Source organism: Lepidochelys olivacea (genome assembly GCF_965140295.1).
Source record: "Lepidochelys olivacea isolate rLepOli2 genome assembly, chromosome: 26".
Classification (NCBI taxonomy): domain Eukaryota; kingdom Metazoa; phylum Chordata; order Testudines; family Cheloniidae; genus Lepidochelys; species Lepidochelys olivacea.
In genome coordinates, this window is record NC_140436.1 from 3,576,343 (window position 1) to 3,593,194 (window position 16,852).

The window sequence follows — 16,852 nt, forward strand, 5'->3', positions numbered from 1 at the left end:
GAGAATCTTAGCTTGTATTAGGGAAAAAAATGTAAATTCCTAACTCTTCGTGGTTATGGAGAAAAACTTCAAAATGTGACTCAAAGCCTCAAAAACAGGAAGGCAAATAAAAAGAACCCAAATTCTATTTCTTTTAAATCTCCTGATTTTTAAGTCAATCTCGTGGATTTTTGGAGCCTAATTTGTGAGTTTTGAACACCTGGGGTCATCTGAACACCAAAGTCATTCAGTTACTCCTGCCTCCACTCTGAACTGCCCCAACAACCTTCCCTGATTTTACATTTTAAGATTTGGATTTAATACTGGGATAGCTAAGCAGTGGAACAAGTTACCTAAGGCAATTTTGAAACTCCAGTCATTTAAGGTTTTTAAGACAGGGCTGGACAAACCCCAGTCAGGGATGGTCTAGGTATACTTAGTACTGCCTCAGCACAGTGGGATGGACTAACCATCTCAAAGTCCCTTCAGCCCTACATCTCTATTGATTTTAGGCTTCAACTTGTCAATTTCTATTTAAGGATGGGGGGGGGGGAGAGGGAAAGAATGCCTATAACAAAAACTCTGAGTGCCATAATAAAAAATAAAAACATACAACACTGATAAAGACCAGCAGCATAAATTCTAATATACAAATAAATGACCTGAACAACTGGAATGACAGGATTAAACCCTTCTGCTAAGATTCACCCCAGCACTCCCAGATGGCCCCAAAGCAGATATATTGTCTTCTCTCCAGTCTACACTGCTGGCGGGGACAATAACATCTAAAGCCTTGTCCCACTCTAAGACTCATATGATGTATATCCTCAAAAGGCAAGGGTTTTTTTTAAAATATGCTAATCCAAGCCTTTAAGTGCTACTATAGAAATTTACTATTCTGAGCAATCATTTTATTCAGGGGGGAATTCAATATTGGTACAGAAGCATTGCTATGAAGTTGAACAGTCAGAAAAGAACATGCTAGTGTGTCTAATCTTTAACGCTTTAACAATAAAGATGGTACAGTGTGAAAATCCATTGGAATTACATCAGGGACATCTTTGGCCCAGTTTGTTTTAAAAGGCAGCAATTGCATAGAAATGAATCACCAATTACTGACCATTATCACACTTTCCAGGGTTGGATATCTATTTTCAAATGGAAAAGTGTTGATGATTCTCAAATCCTCAATAAAATTCAACACATGTTGGCTCTGAATCACCATTGTTTCTTATCCCCTTTCTTTCAAATTACTGAACTCCAACAGTGAAAATGGTCTTTGACTGTTTAGCTCTCTGCAACGGGAAATAGCCAAACTGATATAATTGTTCAGTCCAGCATACCATACTTGCTGGGTTGGAAAGCATTTATTTACCTGGTGGGTTAAAATTTGTTTCTTTTGTTTCCAAAGAAAATGCCTGAAATTTCCATAATTTTTCACGTATAAACTTTTTGCTCACTCTGGAGCCGATGTATATGGAGAATAAACGGCAAAAAACAAGTCTCTCAAGGATGTGATATAGTAAACTGAGTAGTGGGTGAAATTAGATACCATTGAGGTGGATGTAGTAGCAGAAATTCTCTTGATAGAGAAATGAGAGCTCTGTATGTAGATACACATTCCCCTCCTCCTCATCCTTATTTCTAAGCCAGCCTGCAATATCTTTTCATTTGTATCCCGATTTGCCTAATTTCTTAACTCTTCCTGGGTTTTTGACAGCATCTGTCCAGCCTGCTTTCCATCTAACTTAGAGACTGTGTGTTTTCTTTCTTTGCAGTTTATTTTCCCTGCTTCTTTTGTTCTGCCAGTTAGTAGATACCATAGTGATTTGAACCGAGATGAGAGACAAACAACTTCTAGTTGATACCAATTTCTCTGTTTATCAAAAGGATGCTAAATAGCAGCATCACAGATGCAGCTCTGGCATTTGTGAGAGTAAATACAGCACAGTACAGCATGGACAGGCCCCCAGACTCTTAGCTCTGAGCCCAAAGGTGGATTAGCTAGCTAGCTAACATTGTAATTCCCACAGGAGTTACATAGCCGCGTTTACTGATGTATCATACACGGAGTTGTGAGACCACTGTCTACCCCTGCCGAGCATCCTGCTATTCAGAAAGGGAGGTTCCATCTATAATACAACAGCACTCCAAATAGCTACGCCAAGCATTTCACTAGGCATCATTTAGTTAGCCCACTGCTTTACATGGGCTATTAGACAAGCAGAGAAAGTAACATCAACAGGGCCAAAATCATCATTAGTTCGGGTCCACTAACCTCAATGGAGCAATACCAGAGTTTATATGTAGAGCATCTACTGTGTCCCAGGCATTTTGAAGACAGGAATGAAGACAAGTGCTTCACCCTAATGGACGATGCACACACGCAAGAGGAGCAGCATAAAAGCAGTGAGATTGAACAGTGCTATTCCATGTGAATCTTGTTAGTCACCTTTTCCCCCCTATATCAGGCACAAATTTTGGCCCCTCGCATATTTTAAAATAAAACAGACTGAGATTAAGAGAAGGGGAGTATTCACATGAGGTGCTATTTGACCCCCACATTGCGTGTGCTACTACAAACTGCTCTCTTGGAGGTGGGTGGTTAAGTGATGGGGAGGGAAGAGAAATGTTCAGATAAGCACTTGTTTTTGTTAAGTAATTACAGTTTTCACCTGAAAAAAAAAGCCAACAACCTAGAAGCCTCAAAAATCACCTGCCACTTCCTTCTGAAGGTGGAATCATTAAATAACATCAAGACAAAGGCTTTAAAAACAAAATTCTTCAGAATGGGTAAAAAAAAAAAGGGTAAAACGATCAGAAGTACCAAACAGAGCATTTTACCTAGCTGCACTACTGGACATAGCTGAGTGTCCAGCCAGGTCAGTGTTTGCGCCGTGCTTTGAACGCGGAGGATGCTAGAAGTGCTAAGTATTGTCATTATTATATTCCATCCATTCTTTATGCTCACGTTTCACCATTTCAAAGCAGAGGCTACCATCTGTTTCTCTGCATTTCACAGGTAAGAGCAGACTGATGCCTCAATGTCATGCAGTCTCACATATTTAGTCTCTAAAGCAAATATTTAGATCCAGTCATCCTCGAACTCTCACAGGTGAAAAAGCCAGTTCTACTGATATCGGTGCCTTCGCCTCCCCGTTATTCTACTACTTAGGCACAACTTCATTGACAATAAAAAGTAGAATTAGAACTGGCTTTAACAACAACATTTTAAGAGACCCTAGAGTAGAATATTGTAATGGCACTGGACTTTTACAAACACCCGGAACAGGCTTTAGTTGATAACGCCCCACTTCTCCTCCAAATATATCCAGTCCAAAAGAGACTAGCTAATAACAGTGATGTTAAAACCAGCGTCTCCTCTCTCACCTCAGCTGCAGGTACTCCCTCTGGTGGCCGACAGTGCAGAACAATCATCCCTTCAATAGGAACTTCCTTTCCTTGTGGGTCTTGCTCAAAGTTTTTCCGTAAATCTGAAAAGAGGTAAATGCAGTTGTTATATCACCAATACAGTTTATTTGAACTAATGTCAAGCTCAACTGCTGGGATGTGAGGTTTTCTAAAAGCCATTCTTCATGCTGTTTTATTTTATATATGTTGTGAAAGATACTAACAATAAGGCTTAGTAATTTTCTACCACTATGTTTGTTCAAAGCACTTGACAAACAATGACTAGTATCCTCTCTGGAAGGTGGGTGTATAAATATTTTTATTCCTATTTTACACATGGGGAAATAGAGACAAAGTAGTGACTTGTCCAAGGCCACACAAGTGAATCAGGATTAGAAAACTTCTTTTATCCCACCTTGTATGCATCCCCCCCCAAGCCAAATCAAGCCATTCTGGCTTTCAAAAGGTGGAGAATAATCTCCAGGAATGCTATGTAGTGACACTGAAACAACTTCAAAAACATCAGTATTTACTGGAAAAAAAACTAAGTCAAAGGATATTATTTTAAAATAAAACAAATGAAGCTGATCTGTATTTTATGGCAATATGATTCATTAAAACTTAGAATCATAGAATATCAGGGTTGGAAGGGACCTCAGGAGGTCATCTAGTCCAACCTCCTGCTCAAAGCAGGAACAATCCCCAACTAAATCATCCCAGCCAGGGCTTTGTCAAGCCTGACCTTAAAACTTCTAAGGAAGAAGATTCCACTACCTCCCTAGGTAACGCATTCCAGTGTTTCACCACTCTCCTAGAAACATACAATATCAGGGTTGGAAGGAACCTCAGGTGGTCATCTAGTCCAACCCCCTGCTCAAAGCAGGGCCGATCCCCAATTTTTCCTAGTGAAAAAGTTTTTCCTAATAATCCAACCTAAACCTCCCCCACTGCAACTTGAGACCATTACTCCTCGTTCTGTCATCTGCTACCACTGAGAACAGTCTAGATCCATCCTCTTTGGAACCCCCTTTCAGGTAGTTGAAAGCAGCTATCAAATCCCTCCTCATTCTTCTCTTCCACAGACTAAACAATCCCAGTTCCCTCAGCCTCTCCTCATAAGTCCTGTGTTCCAGGCCCCTAATCATTTTTGTTGCCCTCCGCTGGGCATTTTCCAATTTTTCCGCATCCTTCTTGGAGTGTGGGGCCCAAAACTGGACACAGTACTCCAGATGAGGCCTCACCAATGTCGAATAGAGGGGAACAATCACATCCCTCGATCTGCTGGCAATGCCCCTACTTATACAGCCCAAAATGCCATTGGCCTTCTTGGCAACAAGGGCACACTGTTGACTCATATCCAGCTCCTCATCCACTGTAACCCCTAGGTCCTTTTCTGCAGGACTGCTGCCGAGCCATTCGGTCCCTAGTTTGTAGCGGTGCGTGGGATTCTTCCGTCCTAAGTGCAGGACTCTGCACTTGTTCTTGTTGAACCTCATCAGATTTCTTTTGGCCCAATCCTCTAATTTGTCTAGGGCCCTCTGTATCCTACCCCTAGCCTCCAGCGTATCTACCTCTCCTCCCAGTTTAGTGTCATCTGCAAACTTGCTGAGGGTGCAATCCACACCATCCTCCAGATCATTAATGAAGATATTGAAAAAAACTGGCCCGAGGACCGACCTTTGGGGTACTCCACTTGATACCGGCTGCCAACTAGACATGGAGCCATTGATCACTACCCGTTGAGCCCAACAATCTAGCCAGCTTTCTATCCATTAACTTCCATCATTAACTATCCTCATGTGTGACTGGATTTGCTAATGCAAAAATATTTACTTAAAAAACATTGTGTCCAAAGGTTCTTTGGAAACTTGGCAATAAATACACAATTAAAAAGGAGGCACAGTACTGTAACTAGCAATTTGAAATCTGTGCAGACACTGCAGCAAGTTACACAATTTGCCCCAGCACTAGACAGCATGCCCAAGATAGACACCGTTACATACTGTCTGGTCAACAATTTAGTGGGTTAGAACTTTAAACAGTATTAATAAAGGGCTGAAGGAAGAATAATGGTACTCTATGGGGACTAGCAGGTTTTTAAAAACTGTTTTAAGCCATTGTGGATTTTGTTTAGATCCGGTTATAGCTATGCTCAAGCATTGGGACTCACCAGGAAAATAGGGGGGCGGGGGAGGACAGGAAAGAAGGTACACAAGTAACCCATCCAGTCCCAAATGCACAAAGAAACACCCACACAACCTCCTCCAAATGCACAAAGAAACACCCACACAACCTCCCTCCAACAACCAACCAAATATGAATGACAAGGAAAGAAAAGCAACTTGAGTCTTGCTCAGAAGGATTCCACTAAAGTTTAAATTAGGGTAGTCATAAGGGATGAAATTCATTCTGTACAGTGGGGCCAGCACAAGGTCTAAGCACCACTTAAGTCCCGCTTACATCATATTTTGATTACTTAAATGGTGCTGTACCTCGGCACCACATTTTTATATCCCTGTATGTGTGTTTTAACAACCATTTTATGCAATAGTCCTTTGGTCCTCCTTGGATATTGGGATATAATTCCACAAAGGCAAATCCTGATCTTACTTCTACAAATGCAAAGAGGAACTGCAAAGCGCCACTGTGCAAAAGGAAGGTCTGCAGGTGGGACGCATGGAGGAATGCACACCACTGGCACAGAGCCCACGTATGTGGGGACTCCGCCGATGGTCATGCTTTAGGTTTGGCTGGGGGAGAAAGGCAGATGTGGCCAGCGGATTCACTGTTGGAAAAATTTCTCCATTCAAGCTGTGTTGTAGGACTACAGGCTACCCTCTTAGGTTAGAGTTGCGTCCATCACTTCTCCACACCCTTGGCAAAGTTTTCCACCTCTTCCCCAAGGAGATTCCCAGGTGACAGGTAAATCTCTTATTGCACAAATCCTCTAGTCCTTCTTCCCAACCTCTCCCATGCTAGCACTGCAGAGGATACTTGATTAGACTGGAGCAGCCTCCCCAAGTGGTTCCACCACTGATGTTCAGCCTTGGGAAAGAATCCCCTTACCCATGGAGATCCCTGTGCCAGAGTCTGGATTTGCCCGGTAATAGATGACAGTCCTTTGCAGCCATGCAAGCACGTGAGAGACTGAACGGAAGGAAGGTTATTTACAGCATGTACTCCAAGTGAGGATGCTTGTTAGACAAAGTCGTTTTGTTTAAACAGAGTGCCTCAAATTCCACAATGTGGATTTATTGATTTAATTTTCTCCAGTGCTTACAACTGCAAGAAATATGTCCCCCTTAAGCAGCAGAGACCCTGAATCAGTTACACTTTTATACATTTTATAAATACATTAAGATTTATTTTTAGCAAGCCAGCCACTCACTGGAAAAAGATGCAAATATCACATTTACGATTCCCTTTTAATGTGGTTTTTTCCCCATGTAGGGCACTGTAAAAAGAATATTGGTTACCTATTTAGAAAGTTATCCATTAATACTTAGAATACAACTGTGTCCATTACAATACAACTGTGTCCACAAGGGCTTTTATCAGTAGAATAATGGGAGCAAGATCCATCTTTTTGTTTTCTCTGTCTTCCAAGTTGCTCTACAAAAATAGCTACCTGCTATTTCAGAGAACTATAAATTGCAATATTGCTTTAAACTTACGATTCAGAATCACAGGTTCTGAGTGAAACAGAAGGCCACATGAACTGGTGTAACAAGTACTGTGAGCCAGGTCTGAAATGAAATACTAGTGCTCTCTGCACTATCACAAATATAAGATCTGCACGTTCTCATCTGTGGTCCCCTAGGGGATATTCCCTGAGTCAAAAATCCATGCTCTAAATTAAGCAACTGAGTTGTTCATCAGAGACAGCCTGAGACAGGTCCATGACAAAGTGAGCTCCTGAAAACACATGGGGAGATAGTACAGAATCCTATTCAGAGACCATTCATTTTGCTTGTCTGAACTATGCTCAAGGTCCCACCATCTTTGATGCTCTAATTTCTGGAAGTGTTTCTGTGCTGTCCATCCCACCCCCACAAAAACACTAGTGCAAAAAAAGACATCAAACGGAATGGTAAATGAAGCAATACCATTCTCAGGTGCACATCTCTACTGTGGTCAGTATATGACAGCAAACAGAAATGGGGAAGAACATGGTCCGCAATGCTTGCCAAATTTGTAAAATATCTGATATTACTTATGAGAGGTAGGCATGCATTATGCAGATGATCAGATACCACAGTGATTGGCATAATATATATATAAAACCAGACAGCTAAACCAATCCACCTGCTTCAGTTCATTCCTTGTTCTTTTTTCCACTCTGCCACGTTAGGGGGAGAGAAAAATATTCATAGCACAGAGAAAAGTCAATAAAAATTCAATTCAGAATAATAGACTTTTGTAGCTCAGCAATAAGGGGGAATTATCAGCTCATTCAATGTTATGACAGTTAATGCAGTGAAATAAAAATTGAATTTACACATTCAAACTAAATCAGTCAATGAAAAATCAGTCACTTATAAAAATCAGGGGGTTGGTATGTTGTCCTATTAGTTTGTCCAGATGTTTTATTTAAATTGGTCCTGCCAAAGAAGCATAATTGTAGAAGCAAACTCCAAAACAATCTTCATCTGGGCCAAAAGGGAATACACAAATTTCAATGTGCTTGTAGTCATTTGAGTTTATGATGCTTACTTAATTCTGCAGAGTATTTATGGTCCTTGGATCAGAGAAATATTGTACCCATTTTACAGCTGGGTAAGCTGAACGCACAGAAAGGAGAACTAGTCTGTCTGAAGTCACCCAGTGAGTCAAAGACTGAGCTGGGAACAGAATCCAGAAGTTCTCACTCCCAGTCCCCTACAAGAATCCTAACATAATAAGTGCAAATCAAAGCTGCACAATTGTTTCCTTCTTTTACAGACCTTTTTACTTACTTATTAATTAACAATGTAGGATATTTGCCTAATAACCAGAATTAGTGATTTAAAAGTAAAAGATAAACTGGGACCACAAGTATATTCCTGAATCCTCCACTAAGACCAATTCTGCAAAAACACAGCTCAGACCCTTCCACAAGGAAAATGCACCAGATGTAACTGTAAAGTGAAAACCAGATGAAGCTTTGAGTACCTCCAGTCATATAACATTCTGTATTATAACACTCATATTCGGGTACTGTCCTTTTGGCCATTGGATTTTAATGTTCCTCCTTGCCAGAATGTCGTTTATTGTGTTTCCTACTTTCTCCTGCATCGAGATAATGATCTGTTGATTGTGAGTGATAACACTGCAGTGTAGCAATTCTGATATGAGGAGCAGAGACAGAAATAGCTTCCCACACTGAGGGAAACTACTGCCCATTCTCCCCAGTATTTTACAAATACTGGCATTATGCAAGCTGCCTGGTAGCTATGTTTCTTCTATACCGTTTGGGCAGTTAGGACAATTCATCTCTAATCTACGGTACAGTGGCTGCCATTAAAAGAAATTAACATTTGTCAGCCCAGATGAGCTGTATCTGCAAAACCACAGCCTTCGCTATACTTATTACAAGAAGGAATGGCAATGTATGTGCTAACTTGGCAAATAGTGAATTTTCAGTTGTGACTACTATAACTATACTGACTTTAGTGAAGTAACACTAGGGATGAATCTGGGATGAATTTAACCTTCAATGCAACATCATTAGCCTGAAAAGAAATATATTCTAAATCACTTTGCTTCTCTGCACATTGGAGTGCCTTTCAAGCCCACCTTCGGGCAAGAAACTGACATATATGGCATGTTTTAGACATAGTTTAAACAGCAGAGCATAAACTATATAGGCTATTACAGCAGGTCAGAAAACAGTTAAAGTTTTTAATGAAAAATACTGGAAGTACAGTAGAATTTCAGAGTTGCAACACCTCATTATGGTTGTTCTTTCAAAAGTTTACAACTGAACACTGACTTAATACAGCTTTGAAATTTTACTGTGCAGAAGAAAAATGCTGCTTTTAACCATCTCAATTTAAATGAAACAAGCGCAGAAACTGTTTCCTAATCTTGTTAAACCTTTTTTTTAAACTTTCAATTTATTTTTTAGTAGTTTATGTTTAACACAGTACTGTACTGTATTTGTGTTGTTGGTTTTTTTCGGTCTGCTGCTGCTGCCTGATTGTGTACTTCCAGTTCCAAATCAGGTGTGTGGTTGACTGGTCAGTTTGTAACTCTGGTATTCGTAACTCTGAGGTTCTACTCTATTTAAAATTTTGACAAGCAGAGCAAAAAATTTTTGACCAGATCTAATATGATATGCACATCTAGAACACAGAATTCAGCTAGCCTTGGCAAGTTAGCCAGATTCATAACCATGGTGTTAATTTACAGTATAGCTGCTCAAGATGATTACTGTTGGTTACATTAAAATACAAGTTTTGATCCTCTTCACAATGTCCTCCAATTTGGGAAGCATATGTAGTGCTTGTCACTATCCTTTAAGTACAGTAGATGGCATGACCTTAGGAGCAACAACTCCTGGTTTTCCAAGCCAATGGCAAAATGTGAAAAGAGCAAAATAAGGAACAACTTCCCCTTGCCACATGAAGAAAGAGGAAGTTATTCCTAAATCTCTATAGAACTAGTTCAGAGGATCAATCCAAGCCACCTGATAGAGATGTAACTGCAGCTATGTGGTTAGCAGGCAGTTAGTAGACTACTAGCCCAGTTCACAAATGAGATGAATAACCTCTTAGTTAGACGTACCTGACCTTTTCTTCAATGGCTTTTTTAATGTCTTAAAAACAAGGGCTCTTTTTTAAAATGGTAAATTATACGTTTATTCCCATAGAGAACAATCTCTTCTTTCCAGGGACTCTAAAATGTCTGGCAGGCTGTACCCTAGTCTCAGTTCTAATAGGGATGTTTTTACCCTCTTTCTTTGTAGATTTGTCTTCTCATTTGGATTTGTTTTCTGCTGACTGTGTAACTAAAAAAAAAAAATCACCCCATTTTCCTGTTCTCATTCTGCTTCCCCCACATCAGCCCACACAATCAATGATGTGTTTCAATATTCAAAAGCAGATCTGGAATAGCAGAACACAAAAGCCTGTAATGTATTCTTGCATATTTTTCTGAAAAATGTAGCAGACATACATTGTTAAATGCTTCTGCAGATGTCTTTAGACCTTTGCCATCAGCACAGAGCAATAGGGCACATTCCAGTAGGTTTTCAATTTGCATTAACATTTATTTTTGCATTGCATTGTTATGACACCTTTGTGCATGCAATCCAAGCAGAATCTCTAAGAGAAACAGACTTGCTGAGTGCACTTCAAAGAAAATCATCAACCAACATGAAAATAAGAAAGGAGCTCCGAGAAGGCAGCATCAGAACAAATATGGTGTGTTTTCTCTGACGCTCCTGTAGTATTTCACAGGGAGCCCTAAGAATGACAACAATACTGTCCTAGTGCCCAGTTACCTTTAACCCTAGCATAACAGCCTGTTTCAATTCTTTGAAAAAGCTTGAATAGCACACACTTATTCCACTTACAGGCTATGCGGACTGATGCCTTCCTGCTTTTTGAGGTCCCTAAATGGCTCCATGCAACACACTGACACCAATAATCTTCTGGCCCATGAAAATCCTCCACTTGCTGCCTTGTCACATTGATGAACACCTCTCGAACCTTCAAGCCTGAATAGGAAAGATATAGGAAATTAGCTGATATAGGACATCTTACTCAGGCATAAAGCTAAGGTTGGCGAAACCTTTTCTCTTTAATTAACTAATTCCATTTTTAATCAAGGCAAAGCTTTAATTACTTTGACAATAACATATTACTGCTAATTAAATCTGAACAGCTGAGTAGGTCAGAATGCACAAGTCAAAAGAATTATCCACTGAGTTTGGGCTTTGAAACAGCGTAATATTTGCCTTAGAAACCTTTTCTTTTGTGCCTTTGCTTTCCAAATGTTTTTATTTACTGATTTGATTTGTTTATAAATTACAATAAAAGTGCATCCCCATCCAGCCCTCTTGACAACCTGTTGAAAATACACTGACAGACCAGTCAATTAATGCTGATCAAATTAAACACCCGGAGACAACGTAAGTGTGACAAGAACTGATTGACTGCCGTTACAACCCACCCCACCACACTCATGAGGAAGGGAGAAAATGTGAGCCTTGCACCGTGCACCAGGGTGTCTAAGTCTGGCTGCTGCAGTCCTTGGGAGAAGTGAGTTCCCAAGGTCTGAGTTCCTGATGGAGAATGCCCTACCAGCTGGCCTGTCTCTCTTGTACTGATGGGTTAAGTAAACCAGCCACCATTTTAAAGCACTGCCTTTCTTTACAGTTATCACGGACAATGGTGTTCATACCATTCAGACAAGCATCTTGTTTGTTTTATTCAAGCTCCTTCCACAGGCCCCTATGCATGGTACAACCACCATGCAGTTCATCTGCAGTCCTACATTTAAGTCCCTCTTAAAGGCCCATTGGTGCTGTGCTAACTATGGTAAATTTAGCTGATGTATCTATTAAAACAAGTCTCAATTTGTTATTCCCCTTTCCCTAACTTATGCCCACTTATCTGTCTGTCCTTAGACAGTTCTTCAGGGATTAGTCATCCCTTCTTGTATCGCCTAGCCCATAATAATTATAATAAACATCCAACACATTGATCATAGTATTTTAGAGTTAGTAGAACATATCTTATTGTGGGAGCAAACAGCATAAATTATTTTAAGGCAAACAGGGATCTGCCATATTGTTATGAGTGCTAATGAAGAGCAAGATGTACCATACACAAGTTGTCATGCGGACCATAAGTTTTCCCCAGATGAAAATTCTAGCACTGGTTCTGTGTTTGGGCATACAATTTCGGGGTGGGGGCGGGGGGGGGGGGGGAGGAGGAGGAGGAATAATCTGTGCTGATAATACATCAGAGAAAAGTTTACAAATATTTCCTCAAAGTTGCACTAGTTCTAGGAGAAGCATGAGTGAACAGGTTCATTTTCAACTTTTATAGTGTTATAGGAGGCTCATTTTCATTACCAGAAAGATGCAAATAACTCAGAAAGAAGTGAGAAAAGAGTGAGACAGTGACCAGGAGAAAGGATTGCCTAATTAAGAATAAAGAGGAAGAGAGCTAAATGTTCTCTCTCTAATTGCTCTAGTCTAGCATTCACAATCTGCTCGGCATGGGAGATATTCAGCAGGAGGTACCTTCAACCCAGAGGTGCTTGACTTCAGGCTTGAGGGCATGCATGGGACATAGTGAGACCTGCCATTTCTGACACATGCTGCTGCTACAGCTGTTTTACCTAATCTAAGAAACACTCTACCTGAGAGTGGAGATGGCCTCCTTTGAAGACTCAGAAGGCTTTAACTCTGGTTCTAGCAAAATGGGACTGGGAAGAAGAGGAGGTGGTAGTGGAGAGAGAGTTCATTATGGGGATCCTTCTGAGGGTTTCAGGAGTTCATAGAGTTCCGGGGAACGAACAAGAAATAACACTTTACACTACAAAGTGTGGTCCTGATTCTCCTCCCCTTTACACTAGCAGTGGACTTCTATTCACTTCATTGGAAGGTTCTCTTTTCCTACGCAAGACTGAGGGGAGAGTCAGGGTCCATGCATTCTTCCCCTCCCTAGACTGATTGGCTGTTACTGTTAGCCATATCTTTGACACTCATTGTAGGACAATCTGGGGGAGTGGAGATATAATCCAAACCCAGTTAAAAAGGCATCACAAATAATTTGAAAGATCGCTGGTCATAAAAGTATTAATTTGAAAATGGAGCACATTCATTCCTGCCACTATTTTTCCCCTCTCTCCCCTCCTGTGCCATCCTGAGATACTTATTTCCCCTTGGCTGGAAATGAATGGAAACTCAATCTCAAAATATTTCATGCCTGTGAAGTTTATAAAGCAGCAAGGAATTTCTAAACCTGAACTCCATAAATTGGCTTCCACTTAATCTCAGGCATCATTAACAGCTGGGTATTTCACTTCTGAAAGGCATTAGGAAGTCAACCTGTTCCTTCAGTAAACAGTAGAGATAAGGCCCACCAGGAATACTAGAGGGGAGGTCAAATCAGCAAAACAAAATTTGTGCTACTTTGCCAGCAGCTGTTAGAGAACATTTTACTTTCTTTCACTTACTCTATTTGCTTTGTCATACTAGTCAGTGGTATGGCCAAACCTGTGACCTTTTATAAAGGTGTCTCATTAGCCTTATCAGTCACTCAAATGCTCATTCTGTAACAAGCAAGCACACACCTTTCTTGTTTGTTTTGTTTAAATATGCACACTGACGTTGCAATTCTGAACAAAGCTTTTTATAAAGAGTTCCTGTATCTTCTGTCATGATGGAAACACAGCAAGGGATTATGAACCAAACACAGCCCAGAGAGCTCTGCAGTGCTATCTGCAGCTTTCCTTCTCTGTAACACAGCACGGTGGCAAAGACACTGCATGCCCCATGATGAAAATGTCCCATCTCAATTCTAACCGCTCAGAGAAATGAAGCCTTGCATGCTCAGCCAGGTATGTAAGTCGATCTCTGGTTTAAAGAGGAGGGCAGCTGCAATAGGCTCCATTGGGGCAGTCCTGAATCAAGGCAAGTTGCCAATGCAGCTCTTAGCTGGACAAAGTGTGGGCACTCATGCCATATCACGTGACTTTCAGATGTATATATCTGCTAATGAAGCACATGATAAAGCCATGCTATATACTGCAGCGACTTATTATAGTTGAACTCTTCCAGAACTGCTTAAAGTGTTTCATAGCCCTTGTGCTGCTACCAGTTTACAGAGATTCTCCTTCCAACTTGAATAGTAAGGCTCTGGAAATTACTCATTATTACTATAAAATTTTGAGCAATCATCATTCTGGATTCAGCCAATTATGGCTTTAGTTTTGTTAAGAATGTTATCTCCAACCTAGCTTTCCCCTTCTCTGACATGTGATTTAATCCAGCCAGAGATATGAGCCTAAATTTTCCAAAAGTGATTAATGTTTTGAGTGCCTAAGCAGAAATTCATTAAAAGTCCCTGGTTTTAAGAAGGGAGGTGCTCAGAATTTCCTGAAAAATCAGATCCCTTTACGATGCCGCAAGCGAGGCATCCAAAATATTTGGGAAATGCTTAGAAATACTTATTTCTTCATCAGAGCGCAATCCTATTTACAACTATTTTAGAAAAACTTGGGCAAAGTAGTCCTATTTGTGGCAGGAGGAATGCGCTGCAGTTCCTCATCATTGCAGTTCACCCAATAGTACCAAGAAGGTATATCCACTACCTCCTACATCTCAAGAGATACCAGCAAAATTGTTCCTAGGAAATGTCATAGGCAGAGCCCAAAATCAATGCAAACAAAAACTAGCATATCATAAATAAGACCAGGATTCTACCTGATAACTTGCATAACTTTAATAAGCACTGAAAGTCCAACCCTTTAAATTATTGTGCAAATTATAACCGTCATCTTTTGTTATACAGTACAGCCTTACAGAAAATAAAATTAGGATTGTGGTACTGATATGCTAATAAGCTTTCTGTGCTGTTGGATGGTTTAGTTGCAGATAGACTAATGCTGGCAGCAGATGAATAATTGCTCTGTATGTACTAAACATTACGCAGCAGCACAGAACTTCATCATTTGTCAGCTTTATTTGTTTAAATGAGAAAAATGCTGACAGCGGTTATTGCTGTAATCCTTGTATTTATCAGAAAAGAAAACTCTAGTTACTTTTCACAGGTCTGATCCTGTTGGGAACCCCAAAGATGAAGTATTTTAAAAATAATTTGAGGTGCGTTCTGGAATGTTCAAGCAAAAAAAAAAAATATCACAGAAAGAAGTTATGCCTTAATTTATTTTTTTTATTACAGAAGGACCTAGAGGCCCCAACTACAGCTACATGTCACACTATGAGCTAGTTGTCATTCCCCTGCTTGTGTACACATACTCATCAAGCTAGCGTGAGTATAATTAGCCATGGTAGCACTGTAGCAGCCATTATACTATTTGGGTTTAAATATCAGGAATCAGAACAAGCAATCACATCCATGACCTGTCACATGCTTTCAGACATGCGACATTTTTGCCACGTCCTGAGAAGTGAATGCTTTGTGACATCAATTGTTGAAGACTATAGAATGCATCAGAACCTGTGGACCACAAAAGAAGCATTAAAGTAATTTTTCTGTCATTGAGAATCTATATATAGAAATAGAGTTTTACATTTTGTGCATCTCATTAAAATGCAAAGAAACTTTGAGATTAAAAAAATGAGGAGTCCTTGTGGCACCTTAGAGGCTAACAAATTTATTTGGGCATAAGCTTTCATGGGCTAAAACCCACTTCATCAGATGCATGAAGTGGAACATACAGTAAGGAGGTATAAATACACAGCATATGAAAAGAGGGGAGTTGCCTTACCAAGTGGGGGTCAGTGCTAATGAGCCAATTCAATTAAGGTGGAAGTGGGCTATTCTCAACAGTTGACAAGAAGGAGTGGAAATCACTTTTGTAGTGCTAATGAGGCCAATGTAAACAAGGTGGACCATTTCAAACAGTTGACAAGAAGGTGTGAGTATCAGCAGAGGGAAATTAGTTTTTGTAGTGACCCATCCACTCCCAGTCTTTATTTAGGCCTGATTTGATGGTGTCCAGTTTGCAAAGTAATTCCAGTTCTGCAGTTTCTCATTGGAGTCTGTTTTTGAAGTTTTTTTGTTGAAGAATTGCCACTTTTAAGTCTGTTATTGAGTGTCCGGGGAGATTGAAGTGTTCTCCTACTGGTTTTTGAATGTTATAATTCCTGATGTCAGATTTGTGTCCATTTATTCTTTTGCGTAGAGACAGTCCGGTTTGGCTACGCATGTATATGGCAGAGGGGCATTGCTGGCACATAATGGCATATATCACATTGGTAGATGTGCAGGTGAATGAGCCCCTGATGATGTGGCTGATGTGGATAGGTCCTATGATGGTGTCCCTTGAATAGATATGCGGACAGAGTTGGCACCGGGGTTTGTTGCAGGGTTTGATTCCTGGGTTAGGGTTTCTGTTGTGTGGTGTGTAGTTGCTGGTGAGTATTTGCTTCAGGTTGGGGGGCTGTCTGTAAGCGAGGACTGGCCTGTCTCGCAAGGTCTGTGAGAGTGAGGGATCATCCTTCAAGATAGGTTGTAGATCCTTGATCATGCACTGGAGAGGTTTTAGTTGGGGGCTATAGGTGACGGCTAGTGGCGTTCTGTTACTTTCTTTGTTGGGCCTGCCCTGTAGTAGGTGACTTCTGGGTACCCTTCTGGCTCTGTCAATCTGTTTCTTCACATCACCAGGTGGGTATTGTAGTTTTAAGAATGCTTGATAGAGATCCTGTAGGTGTTTGTCTCTCTCTGAGGGATTGGAGCAGATGTGGTTATATCTTAGAGCTTGACTGTATACAATGGATCAT

General features: G+C 40.5%; 1 protein-coding gene across 4 annotated transcripts in view; it reads right to left on the minus strand.

The window, feature by feature from the left end:
* The window catches only part of UNC5D (unc-5 netrin receptor D), a 287,207-nt gene that overhangs the window by 125,151 nt on the left and 145,204 nt on the right, over positions 1-16,852 (minus strand). For all 4 annotated transcript variants that reach the window (XM_084615270.1, XM_084615269.1, XM_084615268.1 and 1 more), the window contains exons 3-4: positions 10,946-11,089; positions 3,370-3,473 (exon numbers count right to left, since the gene is read on the minus strand). In XM_084615270.1, coding sequence (XP_084471396.1) covers positions 3,370-3,473; positions 10,946-11,089 — 248 coding nt within the window. The remainder of the gene's footprint in view (positions 1-3,369; positions 3,474-10,945; positions 11,090-16,852) is intronic.